The 25,074-nt window shown below is 44.3% G+C and overlaps 2 protein-coding genes across 6 annotated transcripts in view; one reads left to right on the forward strand and one right to left on the reverse strand.

The window, feature by feature from the left end:
- Nucleotides 1-18,544, forward strand: part of IPCEF1 (interaction protein for cytohesin exchange factors 1) — a 308,348-nt gene extending 289,804 nt beyond the window's left edge. For 4 of the 5 annotated variants that reach the window (XM_029594417.1, XM_029594415.1, XM_029594418.1 and 1 more), the window contains 2 exons: nt 6,420-6,637; nt 16,900-18,544. In XM_029594417.1, the coding sequence (XP_029450277.1) occupies nt 6,420-6,637; nt 16,900-17,103 (422 nt within the window). In that variant the 3' untranslated portion in view covers nt 17,104-18,544. The remainder of the gene's footprint in view (nt 1-6,419; nt 6,638-16,899) is intronic. The other variant, XM_029594416.1, reaches the window with a different exon arrangement.
- Nucleotides 1-25,074, reverse strand: part of GPATCH11 (G-patch domain containing 11) — a 1,168,394-nt gene that overhangs the window by 739,781 nt on the left and 403,539 nt on the right. The window lies entirely within an intron of this gene.

Raw genomic sequence — 25,074 nt, forward strand, 5'->3', positions numbered from 1 at the left:
ATGTTGCACTTGCTTTCCCTGCAGATTCTTTTTCCCCTGAAAACCAAAGTGCATCATTGCCTCCGCTGAGCTAAGCCCCGGCCCCGATCCCACCTGATTTTCCCACAGGTAAAAGGGCTAGGGATGTGAATCGTTTTTCAACGATTAAAATTATCGTCCGATAATGTTTATATCGTCTTAAATCGTTATAGAACACGATACAATAGAAATTCTAACGATTTATCGTTAAAAATCGTTAAATCGTGTTAGTGCGCACTAAATCGAGTTAGTGCGCACTAACTCCCCGTTAGTGCGCACTAACTGAAAATGATACAAATAAACACTTTCCAGGTCACTGAAGGTCAGTTAGGAATGAATATGTGTTCCTATTGGCTGGCTGCCCTCTTATCTATTGATGTTACCAAGGTTACCACTGAGGTGATGTTTGGGGGGATGGGAAATGGAACTGGAAACTAACGAACACCAACAGAAAATGAAACAAAGTGTTCACACTTCCCAGGTCAGTAAAGGTCACTTAGGAATGAATATGTATGTATGTATTCCTATTGGCTGGCTGTGCTCTTATCTATTGATGTTACCAATATGGTTGGGGGGATGTGAAATGGAAACAGTTGGAAGCTTGACAAAAAAAGTAATGTAATGATCAGCACTCACGTGACTAGAACTTGTTTGTTTATTATTTTTGTTAGCAGGCACCTGAAATGCTAGTGCATGTTGAATTTGCCAATCACTGTGCATTTTAGAAAGGTGGTCCTGGCTGGAACTGTACACAGTTCAAATATATGTAATTGATTGTTGGTAAGTGTATTTTTTAAGTAGCCACACTGGCACCAGTATGTTTACTTTTCCTCCTACTTAACTCACTAGCTCAGCTTTGTAAGAAGGGCTTCTCTGCTTGTGTGTTGTTTTTGTTTGGTGTGAGGAGAGCAGAAACATCAGATCTTTATTCAATCTACTACAGTCATCTCTTACAGTGCCCTATCCCTATTAATACCAGGAGTGTTGTGATCTTCCTGCACACAGTGCCCTAACCCTGATACCAGTCTGAGACAGCTCCCTCCCTGCATTACTAGTGAGAGGCTGGCTTCACAGACAGGGGGGAGCTGCCTGACCCTCACTCCTGACTTCCCCCATGTCCCAGCTAGTGAATGGTGTGTGGGTGAGGGGGGGGGGAGGATGGTGAAGTCTGAGACAGCTCCCTCCCTGCATTACTAGTGAGAGGCTGGCTTCACAGACAGGGGGGAGCTGCCTGACCCTCACTCCTGACTTCCCCCATGTCCCAGCTAGTGAATGGTGTGTGGGTGAGGGGGGGGGGGGTGGATGGTGAAGTCGGAGACAGCTCCCTCCCTGCATTACTAGTGAGAGGCTGGCTTCACAGACAGGGGGGAGCTGCCTGACCCTCACTCCTGACTTCCCCCATGTCCCAGCTAGTGAATGGTGTGTGAGTGAGGGGGGGGGGGGAGGATGGTGAAGTCTGAGACAGCTCCCTCCCTGCATTACTAGTGAGAGGCTGGCTTCACAGACAGGGGGGCGCTGCCTGACCCTCACTCCTGACTTCCCCCATGTCCCAGCTAGTGAATGGTGTGTGGGTGAGGGGGGGGGGGGGGGGATGGTGAAGTCTGAGACAGCTCCCTCCCTGCATTACTAGTGAGAGGCTGGCTTCACAGACAGGGGGGAGCTGCCTGACCCTCACTCCTGACTTCCCCCATGTCCCAGCTAGTGAATGGTGTGTGGGTGAGGGGGGGGGGGGAGGATGGTGAAGTCTGAGACAGCTCCCTCCCTGCATTACTAGTGAGAGGCTGGCTTCACAGACAGGGGGGAGCTGCCTGACCCTCACTCCTGACTTCCCCCATGTCCCAGCTAGTGAATGGTGTGTGGGTGAGGGGGGGGGAGGATGGTGAAGTCTGAGACAGCTCCCTCCCTGCATTACTAGTGAGAGGCTGGCTTCACAGACAGGGGGGAGCTGCCTGTCCCTCACTCCTGACTTCCCCCATGTCCCAGCTAGTGAATGGTGTGTGGGTGAGGGGGGGGGGGTGGATGGTGAAGTCTGAGACAGCTCCCTCCCTGCATTACTAGTGAGAGGCTGGCTTCACAGACAGGGGGGAGCTGCCTGACCCTCACTCCTGACTTCCCCCATGTCCCAGCTAGTGAATGGTGTGTGGGTAAGGGGGGGGGGGGGGGATGGTGAAGTCTGAGACAGCTCCCTCCCTGCATTACTAGTGAGAGGCTGGCTTCACAGACAGGGGGTAGCTGCCTGACCCTCACTCCTCCGGGGTATTGTGATCTTCCTGCACACAGTGCCCTATCCCTGATACCAGGGGTGTTGTGATCTTCCTGCATGCAGTGCCCTATCCCTATTAATACCAGGAGTGTTGTGATCTTCCTGCATGCAGTGCCCTATCCCTATTAATACCAGGAGTGTTGTGATCTTCCTGCATGCAGTGCCCTATCCCTGATATCGGGATGTGTGCAAGAAGATCACAACACCCCCGGTATCAGGAATAGGGCACTGTGTGCAGGAAGATCACAACACCCCCAGTATCAGGAATAGGGCACTGTGTGCAGGAAGATCACAACACCCCTGGTATTAGGGATAGGGCACTGTGTGCAGGAAGATCACAACACTCCTGGTATTAATAGGGATAGGGCACTGTGTGCAGGAAGATCACAATACCCCTGGTATCAGGGTTAGGGCACAAGTTCTAGTCACATTGACTGATCACATTACTTGTTTTGTCAAGCTACCAACTGTTTCCATTTCCCATCCCCCATATACTGTCAGTAGGAAACTTGGTAACATGAATAAATAAGAGGGCAGCCAATAGGAATACATATTCATTCCTAAACTGACCTTAACTGACCTGAAAAGTGTCAAATTGTATCATTTTCAGTTAGTGCGCACTAACTCCCAGTTAGTGCGCACTAATCGGAAAAAAACGATTTTTAAACGATTTTTTAACTAAAAAATCGTGCCTAAGACGATTTTCTTGCCCTGCCACACAATTTCTATCGTTAAGACGATATGGAAAACGATTCACATCCCTAAAAAGGGCACATCATGTTGCTGATTTCCCCCCCCCACGCGTACTTTCACCGACATAGAGGGTGGGCAGCGTTCAGACAGTCCCCTTGTACCCAGGTAGATGACTATTTCCGGCTGCCAAGATTTAATTCCAGGGAGGTTCTGATATATCTTAACTGCCCCCCCCCCCCCCCCCCGAGAGAGAGAACTGAGGTAGGAAGAGCACTGCTGGGTGTTACTGTAGTAATCTCCAGATTGTGCGCATACAGATCGCCAAAAACATTGGGAAGAATATGTGCTGCGTTGTGGGGCGAGGGGGGGTTTGCATACAGTAATTTGCTCCTTTTTTCTTGGACTACTGCCCAGATCCAGACAGGAAAGAGGAAATTATTGGTGCTAATTTTCCAAGCCTTTGAGCCTGCCTGTTTTTTGGTGTTATTTCTCCCTCTGGTGGTCGTCCATTTACACTGGCTCTCTTTGTCATTCAAAGATTTTTTTTGTGTGTGTTTTTTGTGTTATTACATCTTAAAAACAAAAAAGTGGGTCTCCTTCTGTTGCACAATATTATCAAAAATCTCTCGTTCTCTCTTTCTTTTTTGCTGAGGGTACTGGTGGTGATTCTGTTTTTTTTCATTACCGTACTATTCTGGCAGGAGTAAGTTTTTTAGCAGGACGAACTTTGAAAAAGAAAATCTTGAATTGTTACTCCTTGGAAAAGAGAGAAAAACCAGTGTGGGGGGGGGGGGGGAGAGAGTCAAATTTGTTTGCTAGGTACATTGAAAAAAACAAAAGCTGAAAATAATGTTTTAGGAAATATTAATGCCTGTTAGAGCGCCCCTTTTGAAAAGTTCTAGTAGCAGCCAATGTGGAAATAATTCTACCATTAGCTGGCAAGCACGTCAAAAACGTGCATCCAACCTCTCCCGGCGCGCACACAGCCCACTCTCCTGTGCGCGCGATTCAGTATTCAAATGAGGGCCCACGGCAAAAAGAGGCGCTAGGGACACTAGCGCGTCCCTAGCGCCTCTTTTTGGACAGGAGCGGCGGCTGTCAGCGGGTTTGACAGCCGACGCTCAATTATGCCAGCGTCTGTTCTCGAGCCCGCTGACAGCCACGGGTTTGGAAACCGGACACTGGCAAAATTGAGCATCCGGTTTTCAACCCGCGGGCCAATTTCAAAAATTTTTTTTAACTTTTTTTTAACTTTTGGGACCTCTGACTTAATATCGCCATGATATTAAGTCGGAGGGTGCACAGAAAAGCAGTTTTTACTGCTTTTCTGTGCACTTTCCCAGTGCCCGGAGAAATTAACACCTACCTTTGGGTAGGCGCTAATTTCTGAATATAAAATGTGCGGCTTGGCTGCACATTTTGCTTTCTGAATCGCGCAGGAATACCTAATAGGGCCATCAACATGCATGTGCATGTTGTGGGCACTATTAGGTTCAGGGGGGGTTGGACGCATGTTTTTGACATGCTATTACCCCTTACTGAATAAGGGTTAAAGCTAGCTCGTCGAAAACATGCGTCCAATTGCGGGTTAACAGTGCGCTCCGCTGGAGCACACTGTACTGTATCTGCCTGATAGTGGGGGGGGGGGGGGAGAAGCTGTCTCCAGCTGCAGGATGGGCTTACAGGAGGCAGAGGGTGGGTTTCCTCCCCCCCACCCAAGACTAAAATAGACCTTGGGGCACTGAAGATAGTAACAAATCTGTCGCGAGAACAAGCATATCACTGTCAGAGGCCTTCAACTGTTTATTATTTAAACATTGTGTAGAGGACAAAGCTGTTACCATTTTTATTTTCACCAAGGAGTGGTTTGCTTAGGTTGCGTTAAGCACCTCTCTCGTTATCCAATGTGTTGAAATACACTGGGTACCCACATAAAGCATTTATTACAATTTGCTGCTTATATGTTCTGTATAAGCAGAGTTTTATCTGCTAATAAAAACAAAAAACTGAACTGTCTGGCATGTGGAAATGTATAATGTTTTCAAATAGCAGAAGAAGGGTTTTGGGGGTTAGAGAGTGTTTGGAACAATCCAAAAGTAGTCTGAGGAGCCCCCAAGGGTGGTATTGGGGTGCACTGGAGACCTTGTCCTCCTCTTCACCAAGTGAAGGAACCCCCTTTTCCTCATTTACTGTCACTAGGAAACCGAGTGATGGATTTTCCTTCTAGTGTGTTGCCCCCTCGCTCGAGAGATTTGCATGCATTGCCTTCATTGTATGCATATCTGCCTCATGCATATTCATTGTTAAATTCTTATAGATTTCATGGTATGTTTGCATATCTGAACCACCTCTGAGTATTTTGAGTGCAGGTGCCAATCTAATTATCCATAATTTGCATACAAATAATTTCTTCAGACTTTTTTCCTTTTCTTAATATTTCATTTACATTGCTTCAAACAACCCAATCTTATTTCTCATGACTTATTCTAGCCTCTTTAGCTCCCCTTTCCTTTCTTTTCTGTCTTGTTTACAGTTTCCCCCAGTTTTCTCTTCCCCACGTTCCTTCCATCCATTTCCATTTTTTCTCCCTCCCTTCTCCTTCCTCTCTCCTTCCCCCAGTTTTCTCTTCCTTCCCATCCTGTGACTTCCCTGACACACTGCTTCATCCCTTCATGGCATCTGCTCCTGGTGTGTGTCCTGCTGCCTGCACCACAGGACTCTTTTCAGTCATGTTTTGGGGAGGGAGGAATCATCGGGCCCAAAGTGGTAAAGGCAGGAGGGAGAAGGAGGCTGCAACCTTAGCAGTGCTGGCAACAGGAGTGAAGTAGAGCAAATGGACTCATCAGTAGCAACCTGAAACCTGTAGACTAAGGTGGGACAGAGAGAGAGAGACGATGAGGGTCTGCTCGATGTCAACAATAGGTGGAAAGAGGGGAAACTGCCAGCAGCATGGTCGATGTTGGCAGCAGGAAGGAGGAGGTAGTGGCAGCTGAGCAGTCATAGGGTTGGAACCATTGTGGCCATACCTGTCAGGCTAGGTCGACAGTTTCTGCAGCATTTGCTGTGGCTGTGGAACCACAGAAAATCAGGGACCTTGGCTATAGAAAATAGTAGACTACAGAAGCACTTCAGGGCAACATGTCAATTTGCCATAACCAAGGTTTGTCATGGCAAAGGACATCACTGCCATTTTTGAGTTGGAAGGAGTTCCTTTTTCGATAATACCTTCATTGTTCTAATTTTTTTCCCAGTCATCCCATGATATCTTTTATAATCCCTTGCAGAGGGAAGAAGGACAAATTAATGAACAGAAATGGGAACGTGAACTTATATAAGACTGCATTTGAGAAATCATGTCTGTGGGTCTGCCAAACCTCTTTCTCATTCATTAAGTGCATTTAATAGAATTGTAATTTAATACGTTTGCACTGCCATTTTCTTACAGACTCTGTGTTCTTTTACTCTTCAGAAAAGACAAAGAACTCTCATGATGATGAAATGGAAAGACTTTACAAATCTCTAGAGCAAGCGAGTTTATCTCCCATCGGAGACAGACGACCTTCCACAAAGAAAGAGCTGCGAAAATCCTTCATCAAGCGAAGCAAAAATCCATCAGTGAATGAGAAGCTGCACAAAATCAGAGCACTGAACAGCACATTAAAGGTGAGGTTTCAGATTGGGGAAGCTGCATTTGATCAGGTCTAGTTCCAGTTGCTAGCACAGTTCTCCACAGTTCCCTGTTATGGATGATCACATGTTTTGCATTCTGAGGCCTAGCAAGCTTTGGAAGCCTCTCTCCATTGTTACTTGCCATCACAAATTCAGTATCTGGTGTGTTCTCCTGGTTCTCTCCCAAATTATTTCTTTATGAACTAGTTACTACAATTTCTTGTGGCTGAGAGATCAGGATGTACTACTTTCTGTTCATTCTTATGATTGGTCACAGAATATGGGTAATGGCAGCTGCTCAGAGTGAGAGAGAGAGACTCTTTAGAAGGCTGTCATATAAGTAAACTATTTATACCACTGTACTCTCGACTTAGCTTGATAACAACTAGGTAGAGAATGCATCAAACTAAGTCGAGAGTACATTGTAGAAATCTCATCTTTCCTCACTCCAAATCACAGCAAATCTTTACTGATGTGTACTGTACTGTTCGTACCTCTGTGCATGTAAAATTGCCCCCAAAAACCCAGGCCACCACCAAAACCTCACCCTGAGTTACTGGTTGCCCTTCCTACAGTGATATAAAAAGTTGTCTAATATGTGTACATCCCCCAGAGGCTCGCTCTCGCTCCCTCCCCTTCCCTCCCTTCCTCCTCCCCCTCTCCTGCTTGAAATGGGATTTGCAATTTTTAGCACAAATCTCATTTCGGTCTCATTGCACGGTATAACGCCAGGAAAAAAAGGTGTAGTTATTTCTGGCGTTACAATCCGTGGTAATGTGCATTACAGTATTGCACGCAATGCTAAGCACCCCTCATTTTAATTTGCTCTGCCCTAACTCCACCAAAACTCCTCCCATTCTGGAAAAAATTTAAAATTTGCATACGCCTCTCCCGATGTGTTATTTATTGTGGGCGTTATGGCATTATTGCGGGCATTAGAGCCCTAACGTGATTTGATAAATAACCCTGTTATATTTTTAAGCCCTCTGGAGCAGAGAAATACTGTACCTGAATATAACTCATTTGAGCATGGGTTTAGAAAGTCAAGTAATTTAAATCTAAAATCCATATCCATTGTGATCTGGGAATTGTATTTAGGTCATCTGTTTATCAGTGTTGCTGACTAATAGGGATGTGCAGGAGAAAAAAACTCGTTTTCAGTTCATTTTCGGGAACTTTTTTTTCCACAAATTTCAGTTTGTGGATTGTTTAATTCGTTTTCATTCATTATAATCAATAATTTAGTTTTTCAGAATAGCTTCTATCACTTTTCCCAGTACAGATGTTAGACTCACTGGTCTGTAGTTTCTGGGATCCTCTCTGGAGCCCTTTTTAAAAATGAGTGTACATTTGTGACCCTGCAAAGTGATTTGAATGAGAAATGTCTGCAATTTCATTTTTTATTTCTTTCAGAAATCTGGTGATTCATTACTCTTGTTTTTCAATTTTCTCTTTTATATCAACCTAGTTCACCATGATTTGATTCAGTTCCTCTAAATCATCACCCGCAAAGAATGTTACTGGTATAGATATCTCCCTAACACCTTTCTGAGTAAAGACTGAAGCAAAGAATTTTAGTATTTTTGATATGGCCTTGTCTTCCCTGTGCACCCCTTTAACCCCTTAGTTATCTATTGATCCAGCCAACTTCCTTGCTTTGAATAAACTTGATGTTTTTGTTTTGAGTTTTTGCCCCTCTGGCAAGTTGCTTTCAAATTCTCTTTTGGCCTACTTTATCATTTAACCATGTTGTCAATCATTTGGTTGTTTCTTTATCTCTTTTTAATGTATGGAATACATCTAGTCTGGGCTTCTAAAATAGTGTGCCATATACAAATGTTTAACCTTTCCAATCGCTCCTTTAATTTATTTTTCTAATTTCAGCATTTTAGCAAAATCTCCCTTTTTTAAAATTGAATGCTTATGCCAACGTTCTCCCTTTAGTGATTATATTAAATTTGCTTGCATTATGATCACTATTGCCAAGAGGCCCCACTGCCTCCATTACCTCTTGCATTAGATCCTGCCTTGCGGTGAGATTAGAGCTAGAGTAGTCCCCGTTATGGTCAGTTCCATTACCAGCTGCTCCTTGAAGCAGTCATTTTTATGGCATCAAGAAACTTATCCAGAGCATGTCCTGATGAGACATTTACTCTTCAATATTGGGGTAATTGAAATCTCCCATTATGATTGTGTGAGCCTAATATGTTAGTTTTCTAATTTCTATTCATCAGGCTAGAATGAGTGAAATACTGATGGTAGACCCCTCCCACCACTAAACTCTTCCCCATTACACATGGAATTTCTATCCCTAAAGATTCCACAGTGTATTTAGTTTCTTGAAGGACTTTTATCCTGTTTGATTCTATGCCATCTTTAACAAATAGCGCCACTCCTCTACTAATTTGACCTGGTCTATCATTTCAATATAATTTATATCCTAGAATTAGTGTCCCATTGGTTATCCTCCTTCCACCAGGTCTCTGAGATGCTTATTATTTCTACCTCTTTGTTCAGTGCCTTATATTCCAATGCTCCAATCTTATTTTTTTAGGCTTCTGGCATTCACATACCAACAATTCAAAGTGTGTTGTTTTTTTTTTTAATTGTATTAACCTGCATAGCAATTGAAATGGGCAGTTTTGGAATGATTTATCTTTGTATGCTCTTTATTTAAATGTACTTTAGGCTACTTCTGCCCTTATCACAGCCTCTCTATTCTAACTTGCCTGTTATACCAGTATCTCTTTTGAATATAGCGAGTGACTGTCAGCTTTGCCCTATAATCTAGTTTAAAAGCTGCTCTTTCTCCTTTTTAAAGTTAATGCCAGCAGCCCGGTTCCACTCTGATTTCCTTTCAGAATAGGCTCCTCCTTTCCCAAAATGTTGCCCATTTCCTAATAAATCTAAATCCCTCTTCCTTAGATCATTGCCTCATCCCATGCCCTGAGATGTCTGAGCTGTGCCTGCCTCTGGAACCCTGCATGAGGAAGAGGGAGCAGATCCAAGGATGCTACCCTGGAGGGTCTGAATGTCCTCTTTCTACATAAAAGCCCAAATTTGGCTTCCAGAACCTCCTTCTTACACTTTCCTCTGTTGGTGCACATTTGTACCATGAGAGCCATTTCCTCTCAGCATGTTTAGGTGGCATGTGAGGTCAGTCACCTTTGTACTAGGCAGGCAAGTTACATAGAAACATAGAAATGACGTCTGAAAAGAACCAAACTGCCCAGCAAGCTTGTGGTAACATCAAAATTATCAGGCTGCATCAGCAAGTTACTGCCACTCCTACTTGTTTTCCCAGACCTTAAAATTTAGTATCCTCGTTGGTTGCTGTCTGAATCCAATTTCCCCCTCCCCCCCCTTTTTTCCCCCTGCCATTAAAGCAAATAGTAATATTGGAGCAGAGAGCAATTGCATCAACAGCATGAAAGCCTATTGGTTAAGGGTAGCAACCACCACACCAGCAACTTACCCCCCATGGACCTCCTTCTTCATTTCCATCCTTTAGTCCTTAGGGATCCACAGTGTTTATCCCATGCCCCTTTGAAATCTTTCACTGTTTTTTAGGGATGTGAATCGTTTTTTGACTATTTAAAAAAATCGTCAGATAATTTTTAAATCATCAAAAATCATTAGAGTGCGCGATACAATACAAATTCCCCCGATTTATCATCAAAAATCGTTAAATCGGGCACGGGAATTATTTGGGGGGAGGGCGGGAAAACCGGCACACCAAAACAACCCCTAAACCCACCCCGACCCTTTAAAACCAATCCCGAACCCCCCAAAAATGTTAAATTACCTGGTGGTCCAGTGGGGTGGGGTCCCGGCGCGATCTCCCGCTCTCGGGCCATCGGCGCCATTTTGGCTGCCACTAATATAAATGGCGCCAACGACCCGATTAAAAAAAACAAAACACTCGACCCTTTAAACCGACCCCCTTAGCCTCCCCCACCCTCCCGACCCCCCCCCCCCCCCAAAACCTTTTAAAATTACCTGGTGGTAATTTTAAAAGGTTTAAAGATGGCGGTGGCATCCAGTGCTCCTACCATGTGACAGGGACCGGCCAATGGCACGGATACCCTGTCACATGGTAAGGGTAAAGGGCCATTGGCGCCATTTTTTTTAGCGCAGCTGATGGCCTGGGAACGGGAGATCGCTCCCCGCGGCCCCCCTGGACCACCAGGTATGTGTAAAAAGTTTTGGGGGGGGGTCGGGAGAGTGGGGGAGGCTAAGGGGGTAATTTTAAAGGGTCGGGGTGGGGTTTTTTTTTATCGGCGCGGGACTCACTAAAAAAAATTAGTGATGTGAATTGGAATCGGAACCGATCCCAATTCACATCTCTAATGATCAGATTTCCCCCCCCCCCCGCCCCAGCCGAACCCGATCATTAAAATGATTAAAATGATCGGGCATACGATTCACATCCCTACTGTTTTGTCTTCGCCACCTCTTCCAGAAGGGCATTCCAGGCATTCACCACCTCTCCGTGAAGAAATATTTCCTGATGTTGGTTTTGAGTCTTCTTCCCTAGAGTTTTATTTCGTGACCCCCCCCCTAATTCTACTAATTTCTTTCCAGTGGAGAAGGTTTGTTGATTGTGCATCATTAAGACGTTTCAGGTATCTGAAGGTCTGTATCATATCTCCCCTGCACCTCCTCTCCTCCAAGGTATACATATTTAGGTCCTTCAACCTCTCATAAGTCATTTGATGGAGCCCCCTCCCCACCACCACTTTTGTCACCCTTCTTTGGACAGCCTCCATCCTCTGTCCCTTTTGAGATATGGTCTCCAGAACTGAACACAATACTCCAGGTGAGGCCTCACCAAGGACCTGTACAAGGGGATTATCGCCTTCTTTTTCTTACTGGTTATTCCTCTCTATGCAGCCCAGCATTCTTCTGGCTTTAGCTATTGCCTTGTCACACTGCTTCGTTGTCTTCAGATCACTAGACACTATCACCCCAAGGACCCTCTCTTGCTCTGTGCACAGCAGCCCTTCACCACCCATCACATACAACTATTTTGGATTACCACACCCCAAATGCATGACTCTGCATAACTTGGCATTGAATCCCAGCTGCCATATATTTGACCACTGTTCAAGCTTCTTTAAATCACTTCTCATTCTCTCCACTCCTTCCAGCATGTCCACTCTGTTGCAGATCTTTAGTATCACAAAGACAAACTTTACCTTCTATGCCTTCCACAATGTCTCTCACAAAGATATTGAACAGGACTGGTCTCAACAGCAATCCTTACAGCACTCCGCTTAACACCGTTCTCTCTTCAGAGTAGGTTCCATTTACCATCACATACTGCCCTTCTAAATTTCAACCAGTTTGTAATCCACGCCACCACCTTGGCGCTCCCTCCCAAGCTTCACATTTTATTCACAAGCCTCCTATGCAGGACCATATCAAAAGCTTTGCTGAAATCCAAATAAATGACATTGAGCGCTCTTCCTCAATCCAATTCTTTTGTCACCCAATCAAAAAAATCAATCAGATTCGTCTGACAGGACCTTCCCCTGGTGAATCCATGCTGCCTCGGGTCCAGCAAGCCTCCTGAATGTAGATAGTTCACTATTCTTTCCTTCAGCAGAGTCTCTATTAAATTTTCCCACCACCGAGGTGAGGCTAACCGGTCTGTAGTTTCCAGCCTCTTCTCTGCTCCAACTCTTGTGAAGTGGGACCACCACCGCTCTTCTCCAATCACTCGGCACCATTCCCATTTCCAGGGATCTATTGAACAGCACATCTCTGAGCTCCTTCAGTATCCTGGGATGAATCTCATCAGGACCCATGGCTTTGAACAGTTTCAGTTTTCCTAGCTCTTCCCATGCATTCTCTTCTATAAAACAGAGTTTTGTTTATGCCACCCTCATCCACTGTCTTCTTATCTAGCAATGGTCCTTCTCCAGAGTCGTCTTTAGTGAACACTGAACTGAAGTATTTGTTTAATATTTCCGCCATTTCATTGTCTCTCTCCACAAGTTGATCTTTTTCACCTTTCAGTTTCATTATAGCACTTTGGACCTTTCCCCTTTCTCTGATGTATCTGTAAAATGTTTTGTTACCTCACTTTACCTCTTTGGCAATCCTTTCTTCTGCCTGACTTTTTGCTTTCCTGATTACTTTCTTAGTTTCCTTCAGTTTCACCAGATATTCTTCCCTGTGTTCCTCTTTGGGATCCTTTATATTTACTGATTGCTGTTCTTTTTGCTTTTATTTTATTCACTACCTCCTTTGAAAACCATATAGGTTTCTTATTTCTCTTTCTTTTGTTTACTTTTCTAACATGTAGATTTGTTGCCTTTGTAATTGTTCCTTTTAGTTTGGCCCACTGTTGTTCCACCTCACTCATTTTCTCCCAGTTATCATGTTACCAAGCAATCCTCATGCCCACTCGCCACCCAACTAACTACATTCCTAATGATTGACTCCCCAACTACAATGGCCATCCTTTGGCACCTGGGCACATTCCCCTGGAGTCACAGTTGTGCTCATAAGTTTACATACCACTGGCAGAACTTGTAAGATATATAGAGCATTTTAAGAAAACATGAGTGATGAGACAAAACACATGTCTGTGCTATTCCGGATGCATAATAGTTTAACAATCATTAAACAAGCCATAGCAATAAAATGGTCCTGATTAAAAGTTTGCATACATTTAGTTCTCAATATTGTGTATTGCTCCCTTTTGCATCAATAATGACTTGCAGTTTTTTGTGATAGTTGTGAATGGGGCCCTTTATCTTCTCATGTGGTAAAGCTGCTCATTCCTCTTGGCAAAAAGCCTCCAGATCCTGTGAATTCTTTGGTTGTCCAGCATGAACTGCATATTTTGAGTTCTTCCCAAAGTGGCTCAGTGATGGGGTGCGGTCAGGAGACTGTGATTGCCACTCTAGAATCTTCACTTTTTTTCTGCTGCAGCCACTGAAGAGTTGACTTGGCCTTATATTTCAGATCATTGTCAAGTTGGAAAGTCCAAGTGCATCCCATTTACAGCTTCCTAGCTGATGAATGCAAATTCTCCTCCAGTATCTTCTGATAAGATGTTGCATTCATCCTGCCATCAGTTTTGAGTAAATTCCCTGTGCCGCTGTAGCTCACAAACCCCCAGAGCAGCAGAGATCCACCTCCATGCTTCACGGTAGGGATGGTGTGGTTCTCTTCATAGGCCTTGTTGACTCTTCTCCAAACATAGCATTTATGGTTATGACAAAGTTCAAGTTTTGTCTCATCACTCCAAATTATTTTCTGCAGAAGTTTTGAGGCTTCTCTAGGTGCTGTTTAGCATATTGTAAGTGGGCTGTTTTGTGGCTTTGATGCAGCCATGTTTTTTTTTTTCTGGCAACTCTAATATGCAGCCCATTTTTGTTCAAGTATCTCCTTTATTATGCAGCTGAAACACCTGCACCACTTTGTTTCAGAGAAGCCTATATTTTAGTAGAAGGTGCTTGTAGGTTTTTCTTTGCATTCCAACAAATTTTCCTGGCAGTTGTCTGAAATCTTTCTTGGTCTACGCTACTGTGACTTGGTATTAACAGAACCCATAATTTTCCACTTCTTGATCAGAATTTGAAGAGTACTGACTGGCATTTTCAAATGTTTGGATATCGTTATATATCCTTTTCCTGATTTATAAAGTTGAACTACTTTTGGTTGCAGATCCTTTGATAGTTCTTTTACTTTCCCCATGCTTCAGTAACAACCAAAGTCTATGCAGGCCTGGATGAAATACAAAAAGCTAAGAAACTCATTGACTATTTATACACAGATACTAGTTACAATCAAACAAGGCACAGGTGTGGATACCTACCCTTCATTGCTATCTCAATCTGTTTGTCAACGAGTGTATATTATCAGCCCAAACATTCCAGGGTATGTACATTTTTAAACAGGACTATATTTCCTTTATTGCTATGGTTTGTTTAATGATTATGCCATTCTGAAATGCATAATAGTTTAATCTGAAACACATTAAAAATAAGGCATGCATTTTGTCTGGTCACTCGTGTTTTATTAAAATGCTACACATCTTACAAATTCTACTAGGAGTATGTAAACTTTTCACAACTGTATATCCTCTCTGTGAGAGGCTACTGCATCATCACCTGGGAGGCAGGTCCTACAGGATTGTCTTCTTCCACTCCAGGGTGATACTGTCCTTTCAGGCAATTTACTCTTCAAAGGCAGCACAGGGGGCACCAGTCTGGAAGTGGGACTGCTTTACTATGTCCCTAAAGGTGGTATCTATATATGTCTCCCTCAGCTCTGCCACTCATTGAACTCATTCTCTGACAGCCAGGAGCTCTTTGCACTGGGGGCACACATACTACCGCTCACCAACTGGTAGATAATTATATGCGTGGCACTCAGTTCAAAACACTAGCTAGCCCCCATCTCACTGCTGGACTTCTGTCTACATTAGATTAAGCAGCTGTACTTCCTTAGCAACCTTACATAAATAAAATGTAAAGTCCCTTAAATTTATCTGGTATACTTTGTCAGTAACCAGCAAGGAATCAGTAGTTAATTGATATATAGGAGAAGGTTATAGGGCCCTTGTTTTATCGAAATCCCTAATGGATTTTTTTCTTCACAAGAATCACTCTCTTAATTGAGATGACAGTCTTTACATCAAACAATGTGCTTGGGGTGGAGGTGGGAACTAAGACCAACAAGAAACTGCCCACTCTTAAAGTGCTAGAAGCCCAAGGACTGCATGAGCCAGGAATTAAATTCAGGTCTTCTGTCTTGTCTGGGTAGCTCACTAGACGCTAGCTCATGTCCTTTGGAGGCTGTTGACTGGTTTTCTTGCTGAATCAATAAGTAACTTGCTGAAGGCAGCTGTAGGAAAAGTTTCTTTTCAAAATGGGAGTTTGCATAAAAGAAAACTGAAGAGTCTTGACATAGTTAAAGGACAAATTTGTTGAAGTCCCCAAAACCCTAAGATGATGATCCCCCTTGGAGGGGGGCGGGGCAGGGTGCCTTAGTGATCCAGTATTGGGAGGAAGCTGCTGTTCTCCCCTTTCTCTTTTTTTTTCACTTTCTACAAGTTTCCTTTAACTCTTACCTCTCCATCGTTTTACCTCTTACACTTTTCTTCGAGAAGGAAGATGCCCCTCTGCCTTGCACAGTCTATTCCCTGCCCTTGCAAACCACAGACCCTTGAATTAGACCTTCTAAGGCACAGATTGAGCAGCTATATATCCAAGTTTGAAAAAAACACATCCGTCCATTGAGTTAGTTTCTTTAAAACTACCCACATCTGGGCGTATCTGCTTGTAGGTGTCAGAAGGGAGACAAAGAAAACCAATAGAACTTCAGCCAATTAGGTTTTCTAAGTAAAACTATCCTTCCTGACCACATAAAATAAGGGTGTTAAACTGCAGTTGAGGAGGGCCACAAAGCAGTCTGGCTTTCAAGATATCCCTAATGAATATTTATGAGATATATTTGCATGCACTGCCTCTATTGTATGCAAATAAATCCTGCATTAGGGATATTTTGAAACCAGACTGGTTTGAGGACCTCCAAGACTGCAGTTTGCCATACAAGGTGAAAGCCGCAAACTTATTGGCAGTTCCTATTGGTTCTAATCACAATAATTTTGAATATTCAGTAATGCCTGGAACATGGCTTTCTAAACCTGTCCTTGGCACTCCACAGCCAGTTGGGTTTTCAGGATATCCACAGTGAATATGCATGAGAAATATTTGCATATGCCTGGTCTCCAATGTATGCAGATTTATCTCATGGATATTCATTATGGATATCCTGAAACCTTTGACTGGTTGTGGGATCACCAGAACAGGCTTCGGAAGCTCTGATCTGGGAATTTAAAAGGATTTACCCTTCAGCCAGTGTCCCAGAATGATAACAGAACTTAATCCTGATATTCATCTTTGAACTGGAGAATAAGGGGTTGATTTTCAAAAGGTTAATGCTAATACAATCAGCTTGTAAGTGCATAAATCTAACCAGTTAAAACTTTCCCTCCCCATCCAGTTAAAATCTGTTCAAACACAAATTTGTTTTATGCACAAATTTAGCTGGACTAAAATGGAGCCAGGTTGAGTTTTTCAGATTTAACCAGCTAATGCAATATCCAGTGCACTGTACGCTCTGATGAAAAAGATGCTACAATAGAAAAGCTGTATATTGAATAAGAGCATCATGGATTGTAGTCAGGCTTTTGGTCAGGAAAAGTAACAGAGTATTACTTGTCTTTTGTCAAACAGTGCAAGGAACATGATCTGGCCATAATTAACCTGTTACTGGAGGACCGTAAGCTGACAGCCAAGAAATACAGGGAGTGGAAGGACACAAATACTATGCTCTTCCAGGATATCTATCAGCAGCGAGATCCCCAGGACTGCAGTGAAGGGGATGCCAAGGCATCCGAGATGCTGACGCCACCATCATGCGTTGAAACTGATTCTTAAAGATCTGGTTCATGGTGGAGCTTGTGCTCTCCTTGGTCGATATCACTTTAAAACTGTTTACTGTTTAATTTTCTTTCAGAGTGCTTGTGGGGGAGGAAGCTCTTCTCTCACCGGAAACTTGATGCGCTCTTGTCCATGTATTTTTGTTTTTCCCCGGGTGTGGCTCACCTGCTACGGTGTACAAGAACATAGAGAGTACCAGCTTTAAAAAAAAAAAAACAAACCAAGATATTCCTGAGAAGAATGATGTGGCTTTCTAAAAGAGAGAGAGGATCTGAGATTAATCCCCTGAGGAATCCCCACGTGCACTATACTTTGCGTGCCCTTCCAAGCCTGCAAACGAATTTTGAAGAATCGCAGTGAGACTAGAACTTATGAGGCCCTGAATGTTTGGGGCTTAAGAGCTTTTATCAAATGAATGGAATTCATGCACGTCGTCGCTCACTTTGGAGGTGTATAAACTTAGAATGGGAAAGGTGCAATGTTGCTTCAGAAAATAATCTGTACTATAAACTTTCTGTAGCGCATCAGAATGTCAGGCTGTGCACGTCATGTTGCAATGTCATGCCTGTACATGTACACTGTGCAAGTTGGCAATTTGCTCTGAGTTATGTTTTGCTCTTACATTGAACTGGTTGATATATGCATAGATCATCGTCTGGAGGTATGTTTTGGTTTGAGGTGATGATGCTGGACATTAAGGTTAAAGTGTCCTTTGCAAACTACACAGTGGCAAAGAACCCCTAGTTTACGTTTTTTGACCTCCTCCTTAGCACACGTTTTGGTTCGTAGGGTAACAGATATGATCTTCTGAATGTACCTTGCCAAAATAAAGATGGACTGACATAGGCCCCAAGCCAAAATCTGGACCAAGAAAGCTAATTAAAAATATCTTAAGGGGCCCTAAAACTGTGGTTTAGGCTGCAGCACTGTATATGGTGAGGCATTAGAGCTGACTGGGTCTTCTTGGAGGAAGGAACGGACACTTCTTACTACCGCAGCACACACCGCTGCTGCCCCAAATGCAGCACTGACGGTAAGTCTGGAAGGAAACCTCCTTTAAGGAGTCCATGTGTTGTCCAGGCATGCTGAGAAGGGAGGAGGCATTATAAAGAGAGGGAAAGATATGTTATTTCCCCGAACTTGTAGTCCAAGCTGCTTCATGTTGCATGCTGCCCATGTTTGAATCAAGCTATTTATTTGAGCACTGTAGTGAGTCTGTATGTGCTCCTGTAAGCCCATGAGAAGGCAGCTGGAAGAAGTTTATTTTAGGGTTGTGCAGAAAACCGTGGCACAGTTTTAATCTGGATACCATTTTTTTAATGAGCTTATATATTATTTGTTGTAAACTGTACGATATGGAATCTTTGATCAGGCATTTAGAATGTAATACATAAGATGTGTGGAAAACACTGAATAGTAATAAATGGCGGTTATCTGAGATTTGTTTTATGTATGTGACAGTATGGTGGCTTCTACTCTAGATACTGTAAATGTGAGGTTTCATAGATTTCCTATAAATGTGTGTATGTGTTGCATATATATATGAAATGTGTACAGTGTATAAGCAGCATACTTCACCAACCTGTGGTTCAAAGGGTTTCCACCCTTCTTGCCACATTCAGACACCTCAAGTTTACACACATACCAGCACTCACATGACCAGGAGGTGGGAGCTAAATGAGCCTCTCTGGCCTAAGTTCCTTAGGGGGAGTGATTGGGTTGTGGGGAGAGGGGGGGACAGAAAGCTGAGCCTGCTCCCTCTGAGCACACAGTGTCAGGGGTGTAGGGTAGTGGAGTGGATTAAGAGCCCAATGCTGCTTCACTCTCTCTGCAGCCAGGTTATGGCAGGGTAACCAGTGTCAGCCTCACAACCTCAGTGGAGTTCTCTGCTGGCCTCCATCTCTTGGCTCCTGCAACGGCTTCTGTTCTGCACTGTGAGCTGCCATGAGAGGAGGTCCGCATGATCAAATAGTTGGGGAAGAAGGGGCACACTGTGCCTCATTCATCCATCCGATTCCTCAGCTTCCTTTTACAGAGTGGCCCATGGAAAAGTAGCCCGCCTGCGTGGCACTGGTATTGGAGGCGGGCTACTTTTCCATGGGCCACCCTGTACAAGGCTGGGAGGTGGGAGTTGCATCAACTTCTGTCTGTACAAGGAGCCAGGGAAAGGTGGAGGCTTGTGACAGTGTGAGGAGGTACACGGTAGAAGGGTTTGATGTGAGTCCACAGGCACCTTAGAGGATGGGGTGAAGATTGAAAAGAAAGTGTATGTGTGTGTGGGGGGGGGGGGGGGGAGACAGTGCAAACTCCAGTCCACTTTCTACCTGCCAGAAAGATGGCAATGCATGCTGCTGCAGTCCTCATCAAGTTGAATTTGGCCGGCTGCTGTCCTGACAAAGCTCCAAATGGCAGCAGGTCCAGGTCCTGCTTATTCCCAGAGGACAGAGTGGGAGTAGGCAGGACTAGCTCCAGATACATGAAGGTACAGAACTGATGAGTCTGATTAGACACACCAATGACGGGGTATGAGGACAGTGACCAGTACTGAGAGGAGGCCTATGGATGTGGGTGTCTCAAAGCTCATGAGCTTGGGCACTGATGCCCCTTTGGGTAGGCAGCCTGTGAGCAGAGGTCAATAAAAAGGTAGGCTGCTACTACTATGGTTCAACATGATTAATTTAGGAGTGGTTAGGACAGGCTGGCTCTGTGCAGGGCTTGCATGGCGAGAAGTGTCTTCTGCTACCTGGATAGTTGTGAGTGTCATTTTCTAGAATTTTACTCCTAGCCCTTAAGTACGGTTGGGAGAAAATCCATACAGTTGGTAACTCTCTAAGCCAGAAGAGGAGAAATGTTGGTGCAACTGGTAGTGCCAATCCTACCAGACACCACTGCTGGTGCAGGTGCCAGAGCTCATCCTACAAGTTATCGGAGAGAGGAACTCCATTGATCGTGCAGGTGTCGAAGCCCATCCTGTCAGCTACTAAAGATACACTGCTGGAGCAGTTGTCAGGAATGCCATCAGGGATCATCCTGATGCTGGTCCACTGCATGCACTGGAACCTATTATGGACTGTTCCCATGCTGGTCTTCATGCCTCTTTTCCATGGCATGTGTTTCTAGTGTAGAATGGAGGCATGTGTACTGTGGAGACAAGTTACTATGGCCAAGCTCCTGTCACTAAAACTGCATCCAAGTCTTAAAGAGGAGTAAGGATGGGAGTGAGGAAGAATAGAGATGGCGAGGTAAGACTGAACAGATAGGGGATGATTGAGGAAGGAAAAGGGGCTAGACAAAACGAGATGTGACAGTGCAGTATAGATCCCTGGAGCTTTCCACTTTCCATTGGAAAAATGACCATCTAGTCCTAAGGGATAGAGCAATGGACCAAATAATCTTAGAATGTAAGCTCCTTTGAGGGACTTATTGTACCTGAATTCTAGTAATGCTGTAAGATGCTTTGTTCACCATCTTGAAAGGTGTACTAAAATTCCAAAAATTATCAAATTATTACTTTGTTTCCTGTTCGTTCTTTCTTTCTTTCTTTAGTGCTTTTCTATACCGATATTCATGATACAGATCATATCATATCAGTTTATATGGAACAAGGGGAAATAAAGTTAACATAACCAAGAAGATAGTGAAAGTTACAATAAAACAGGGGTAGTTAAACTGGGAATAAGGAGCCAGTGGCAGAGGAAACTCTGAACTAAACAATATCAATACTAGGGATGTGAATCGTGTGCCCGATCATCTTAACGATCGAAATCGTCTGGCAGGAGAAGAAAATCGTGTTTGGCACGATTTTTTAGTTAAAAAATCGGTTTTTCCGATTAGTGCGCACTAACGGGAGTTAGTGCGAACTAACAGAAAATGATACAATTTGACACTTTTCAGGTCAGTTAAGGTCAGTTTAGGAATGAGTATGTATTCCTATTAGCTGCCCTCATTTTTATTCATGTTACCAAGGTTCCCACTGACAATATATGGGGGATGGGAAATGGAAACAGTTGGTAGCTTGACAAAAAAAGTAATGTGATCAGTCAATGTGACTAGAACTTGTGCCCTAGCCCTGATACCAGGGGTTTTGTGATCTTCCTGCATGCAGTGCCCTATCCCTAATACCAGGAGTGTTGTGATCTTCCTGCACACAGCGCCCTATCCCTAATACCAGGGGTGTTGTGATCTTCCTGCACACAGTGCCATATCCCTGATACTGGGAGTGTTGTGATCTTCCTGCACACAGTGCCCTAACCCTGATACCAGGGGTGTTGTGATCTTCCTGCATGCAGTGCCGTATCCCTGCTCAGTGCAGGAAGATCACAACACCCCCGGAATCAGGGATAGGGCACTGCGTGCAGGAAGATCACAACACTCCCGGTATCAGGGTTAGGGCACTGTGTGCAGGAAGATCACAACACTCCTGGTTTTAGGGATAGGGCACTGCGTGCAGGAAGATCACAACACTCCCGGTATCAGGGTTAGGGCACTGCGTGCAGGAAGATCACAACACTCCTGGTTTTAGGGATAGGGCACTGCATGCAGGAAGATCACAACACTCCTGGTTTTAGGGATAGGGCACTGCATGCAGGAAGATCACAACACTCCCAGTATCAGGGATACGGCACTGCATGCAGGAAGATCACAAGGGCACAAGTTCTAGTCACATTGACTGATCACATTACTTTTTTTGTCAAGCTACCAACCGTTTCCATTTCCCATCCCCCCAACCATCACCTCAGTGTGAACCTTGGTAACATCAATAAATAAGAGGGCAGCCAGCCAATAGGAATACATATTCATTCCTAAACTGACCTGAAAAGTGTCAATTTGTATCATTTTTGGTTCGTGCGCACTAACTCCCGGTTAGTGCGCACGAACCAAAAAAGATTTTTTTTAACGATAAATCGTTAGAATTCCTATTGTATTGTGTTCTTTAACGATTTAAGACTATTTTAAAATTATCGGACAATAATTTTAATCGTTGAAAAACGATTCACATCCCTAATCAATACTGTATTTTCATTAACCATATTAATAATATTTACAATAGCGGTAAAGGGGGTGCAAAGATTAGAGGGCCTTGGAGTGTGCCTGTAGCTGTGGAGGTCCCAGATTAAGGGAAGGCTTGTTGAAATAGCCAAGTTTTCAGTTTTTTTCTGAATGTCAATTGACTTTAACCAGCTACCAATCCAGAATAGGACATTGCCTCTTATCCCCTGACTAATTCTTCAGGAGTTTGTCATCAGAGACTTTATCAAATGCCTTCATAAAATTCAGATGCATTATATGGACTGGCTTATCTTTATCTGCATGGTTATTTATTCCATCAAATAATTCTAATAAATTAGTAAGGTACAACTTCCATTTTGCTAAATCGATGGTGGCTCTTCTCTATGAAGCCATGTTTATCCTTATGCTCAGTAAGTATTTATCCTTTCCTTTTACATTTCCTCTCTCTTCTCCTGTCTTGCTTACTTCCTCCCCTACATCTGTGATTGACATTGATCTTTCACTTTTCATTTCATTTGTTTCTCTTCTATGTCTCTGGCGATTCATAGCTAGATGTCACCCCCATCCAGTCTCCATGTGCCTACTCTTCACCTCCCCCCAACTCCCCCCTCCATTGCTCCCTCTCATCTCTGCATCTCCCTCTCACTTAGTTGCTTCTTTCATCAATCTCTAGTTATCTAGCTTCCTTGTCTTCCCAATCACCTCCCTTTCACACTCGTGCCATTTCAAGCCCTCCTTTCTCCCTACGGTCACCCCTCTCATGCTCTATTATCCCTGTCTCTTTACCTTTCCCTCCTCACCATCCCCCCATTTTCTCATATTTCATCTCTCTATCTCTTGCCTCATTGTCCTTTCTAGTCTTTAATTTTCCTCTCTTCACATCTTGCCTACATTCAAGCTTTCCATCTCCTTCTCTCACCCCCTTGCCCAACCCATCTCTTCCCTCTCTTAACCTGTACTATCCCTCCTATTCCTTCTGTTATCACTCATTAACTAGTCTTCCCCCTCTTTTATCCATTCTCAACCATGACCCCCTTTGTATGTCATTGTCTTTACTTTCCCCACTCTCTCTTTTTCATCCCTCCTCTCTTTTCCACTTTCACCTTTCCTCTATTCCCCTCTCTCACAGCCCCTGTCTTGTTCCCTTCCACCTTCTGGCTATGGTGTAACATACTTTTTCCCCTAACCCTATATCTCTTCCCCCCCCCCCCCCCTCCCACACTCCTGCAGCTCCCAGCACCACCACTTCAGTGGCCTTACTATGTTCTGCACTGCAGTTCTCTTCCCCTACCCCTTTGCAGATGATGCCAGGATGCTCTGCATACCATCATTCTCTAACATCTTAATTACCTTTCCAAATGTTGCTGTGGCCTCCATAGTCTCCTGCAGGGCTGATATTAAAGACAGGCGGGGCCTGGGGTGAATTAGCCACAATGAGGCTTCCCCACCAGCAGATTGAAGAGATGGGCATGGGGAAAGGGAGGAAGATTAAGGTCCCTGTCCCCTCCACCGTAGATTTGAGGGGGAGGCACTTTCCATACCTGTGGTACCTGCTGGCCTGCCATAAATGATGTCCGGAGTGGTTGCGTTGATTCTTTGACATGCCTTCCCACTGCTGCCCAGGCCAGCCTGTCTCTCAATCTCAGACTCTTCTCCACAATATCCCCCTCCCCTCCACATACACATAAAATCCTTTTGGATACTTACTTACTTACTTACTTACTTACTTATTTATTTAAGGCTTTTATATACCGACTTTCTTGATACAAATCAAATTGGTTTACATCGAACAAGTGGGTAACCGTAACAATTAACAAGAGACAGATTGAAGAAGCAAAAAAGTTACATTATAACAGGGGCGCAAAAACTGGGGGTTGGAAGTAAAGAGGGGAGAGCAGAGATGAGATGATTAACTTTATACAGAGGATGGTGTGGGAGAGGCCCACCACAATATAATGTATATGAATACTTAGTGAAGGAGGTGAGGGAGAGGGCAAGGCCCCCCCCCCCCCCCTCACCTCCTTTACCCCTCTGTGGCCCAGTAAACAGGAGAGCAGGGCCAGCACTCTGATGCCTCTAGCTGCTCTTGCTGCTGCCGCATCTTCTCTCTTTCCCGTCAGTCAGATCAGCTGTTTATCTTGTTGGGAAGGAAAGGAACTAGCAGGAGCAGGCTAGACATGCTGGATACACCAAACCTGCTCTCCTGGTAACTGAGCAGAGGAAGGGAATGCTTATCACCTCCTTTCCTATAGTGGAGTATGGGATACGAAAGGAGGAAGAGGTGATGGTGGCCCTGGGTAGGGTGGAAGAGAGGCGCAGCCTCATGATATGACACTGGGGATGAGGCTACTGTGGCTGCACAGGGCCCCCAAAAGTGCAGGACCCAAGGTATTCGCCCCAGTTTGCTTCTTTCACACCCTCCCCCCCCCCCCCCCCCCCCCCCCCCCCCCACCACCACCACCACCACCTCTCCCCCTCAGGTTGGCCTACCCAGATAAAATGGTGGAAACTATTGTCGAGCAAAATTACTTCTCATATAAATAAACATAGCTTAATGTGGAAGAGCCAGCATGGATTTAGCAAATGAAGGTCATGCCTTATTCAGAAACAGAGAGTAGGACCAAATAGTCAGCTTTATAACAGAGAGACGTGGATGCACGGACGTTCCGGGAAAATCTTTTCATCTTTTTTGAACAAAATATTAAAATTAACACACACACCCCCCCCCCCCCCCCCCCCCCCCACCGGTCTTTCCCATAAGCCCCTTCTCTCTCATACAACAAAATGGTGTCTGCCTCATGGCTGGCTGGTGTCATTTAGAGCAAGAAACTGATGAGACAGGAGCAGCTGGGAGATCGTTTTTCCCCTTTTCAATTTGGCAAGGGATAAGATACCCCTGGGGCCTGTTAGGGGGCTCATGGGGAAGGCCTGGAGGGGCAATTTTAATGTTTCAGAGGG

Source organism: Rhinatrema bivittatum, chromosome 3 (genome assembly GCF_901001135.1).
Source record: "Rhinatrema bivittatum chromosome 3, aRhiBiv1.1, whole genome shotgun sequence".
NCBI classification, from domain to species: Eukaryota; Metazoa; Chordata; class Amphibia; order Gymnophiona; family Rhinatrematidae; genus Rhinatrema; species Rhinatrema bivittatum.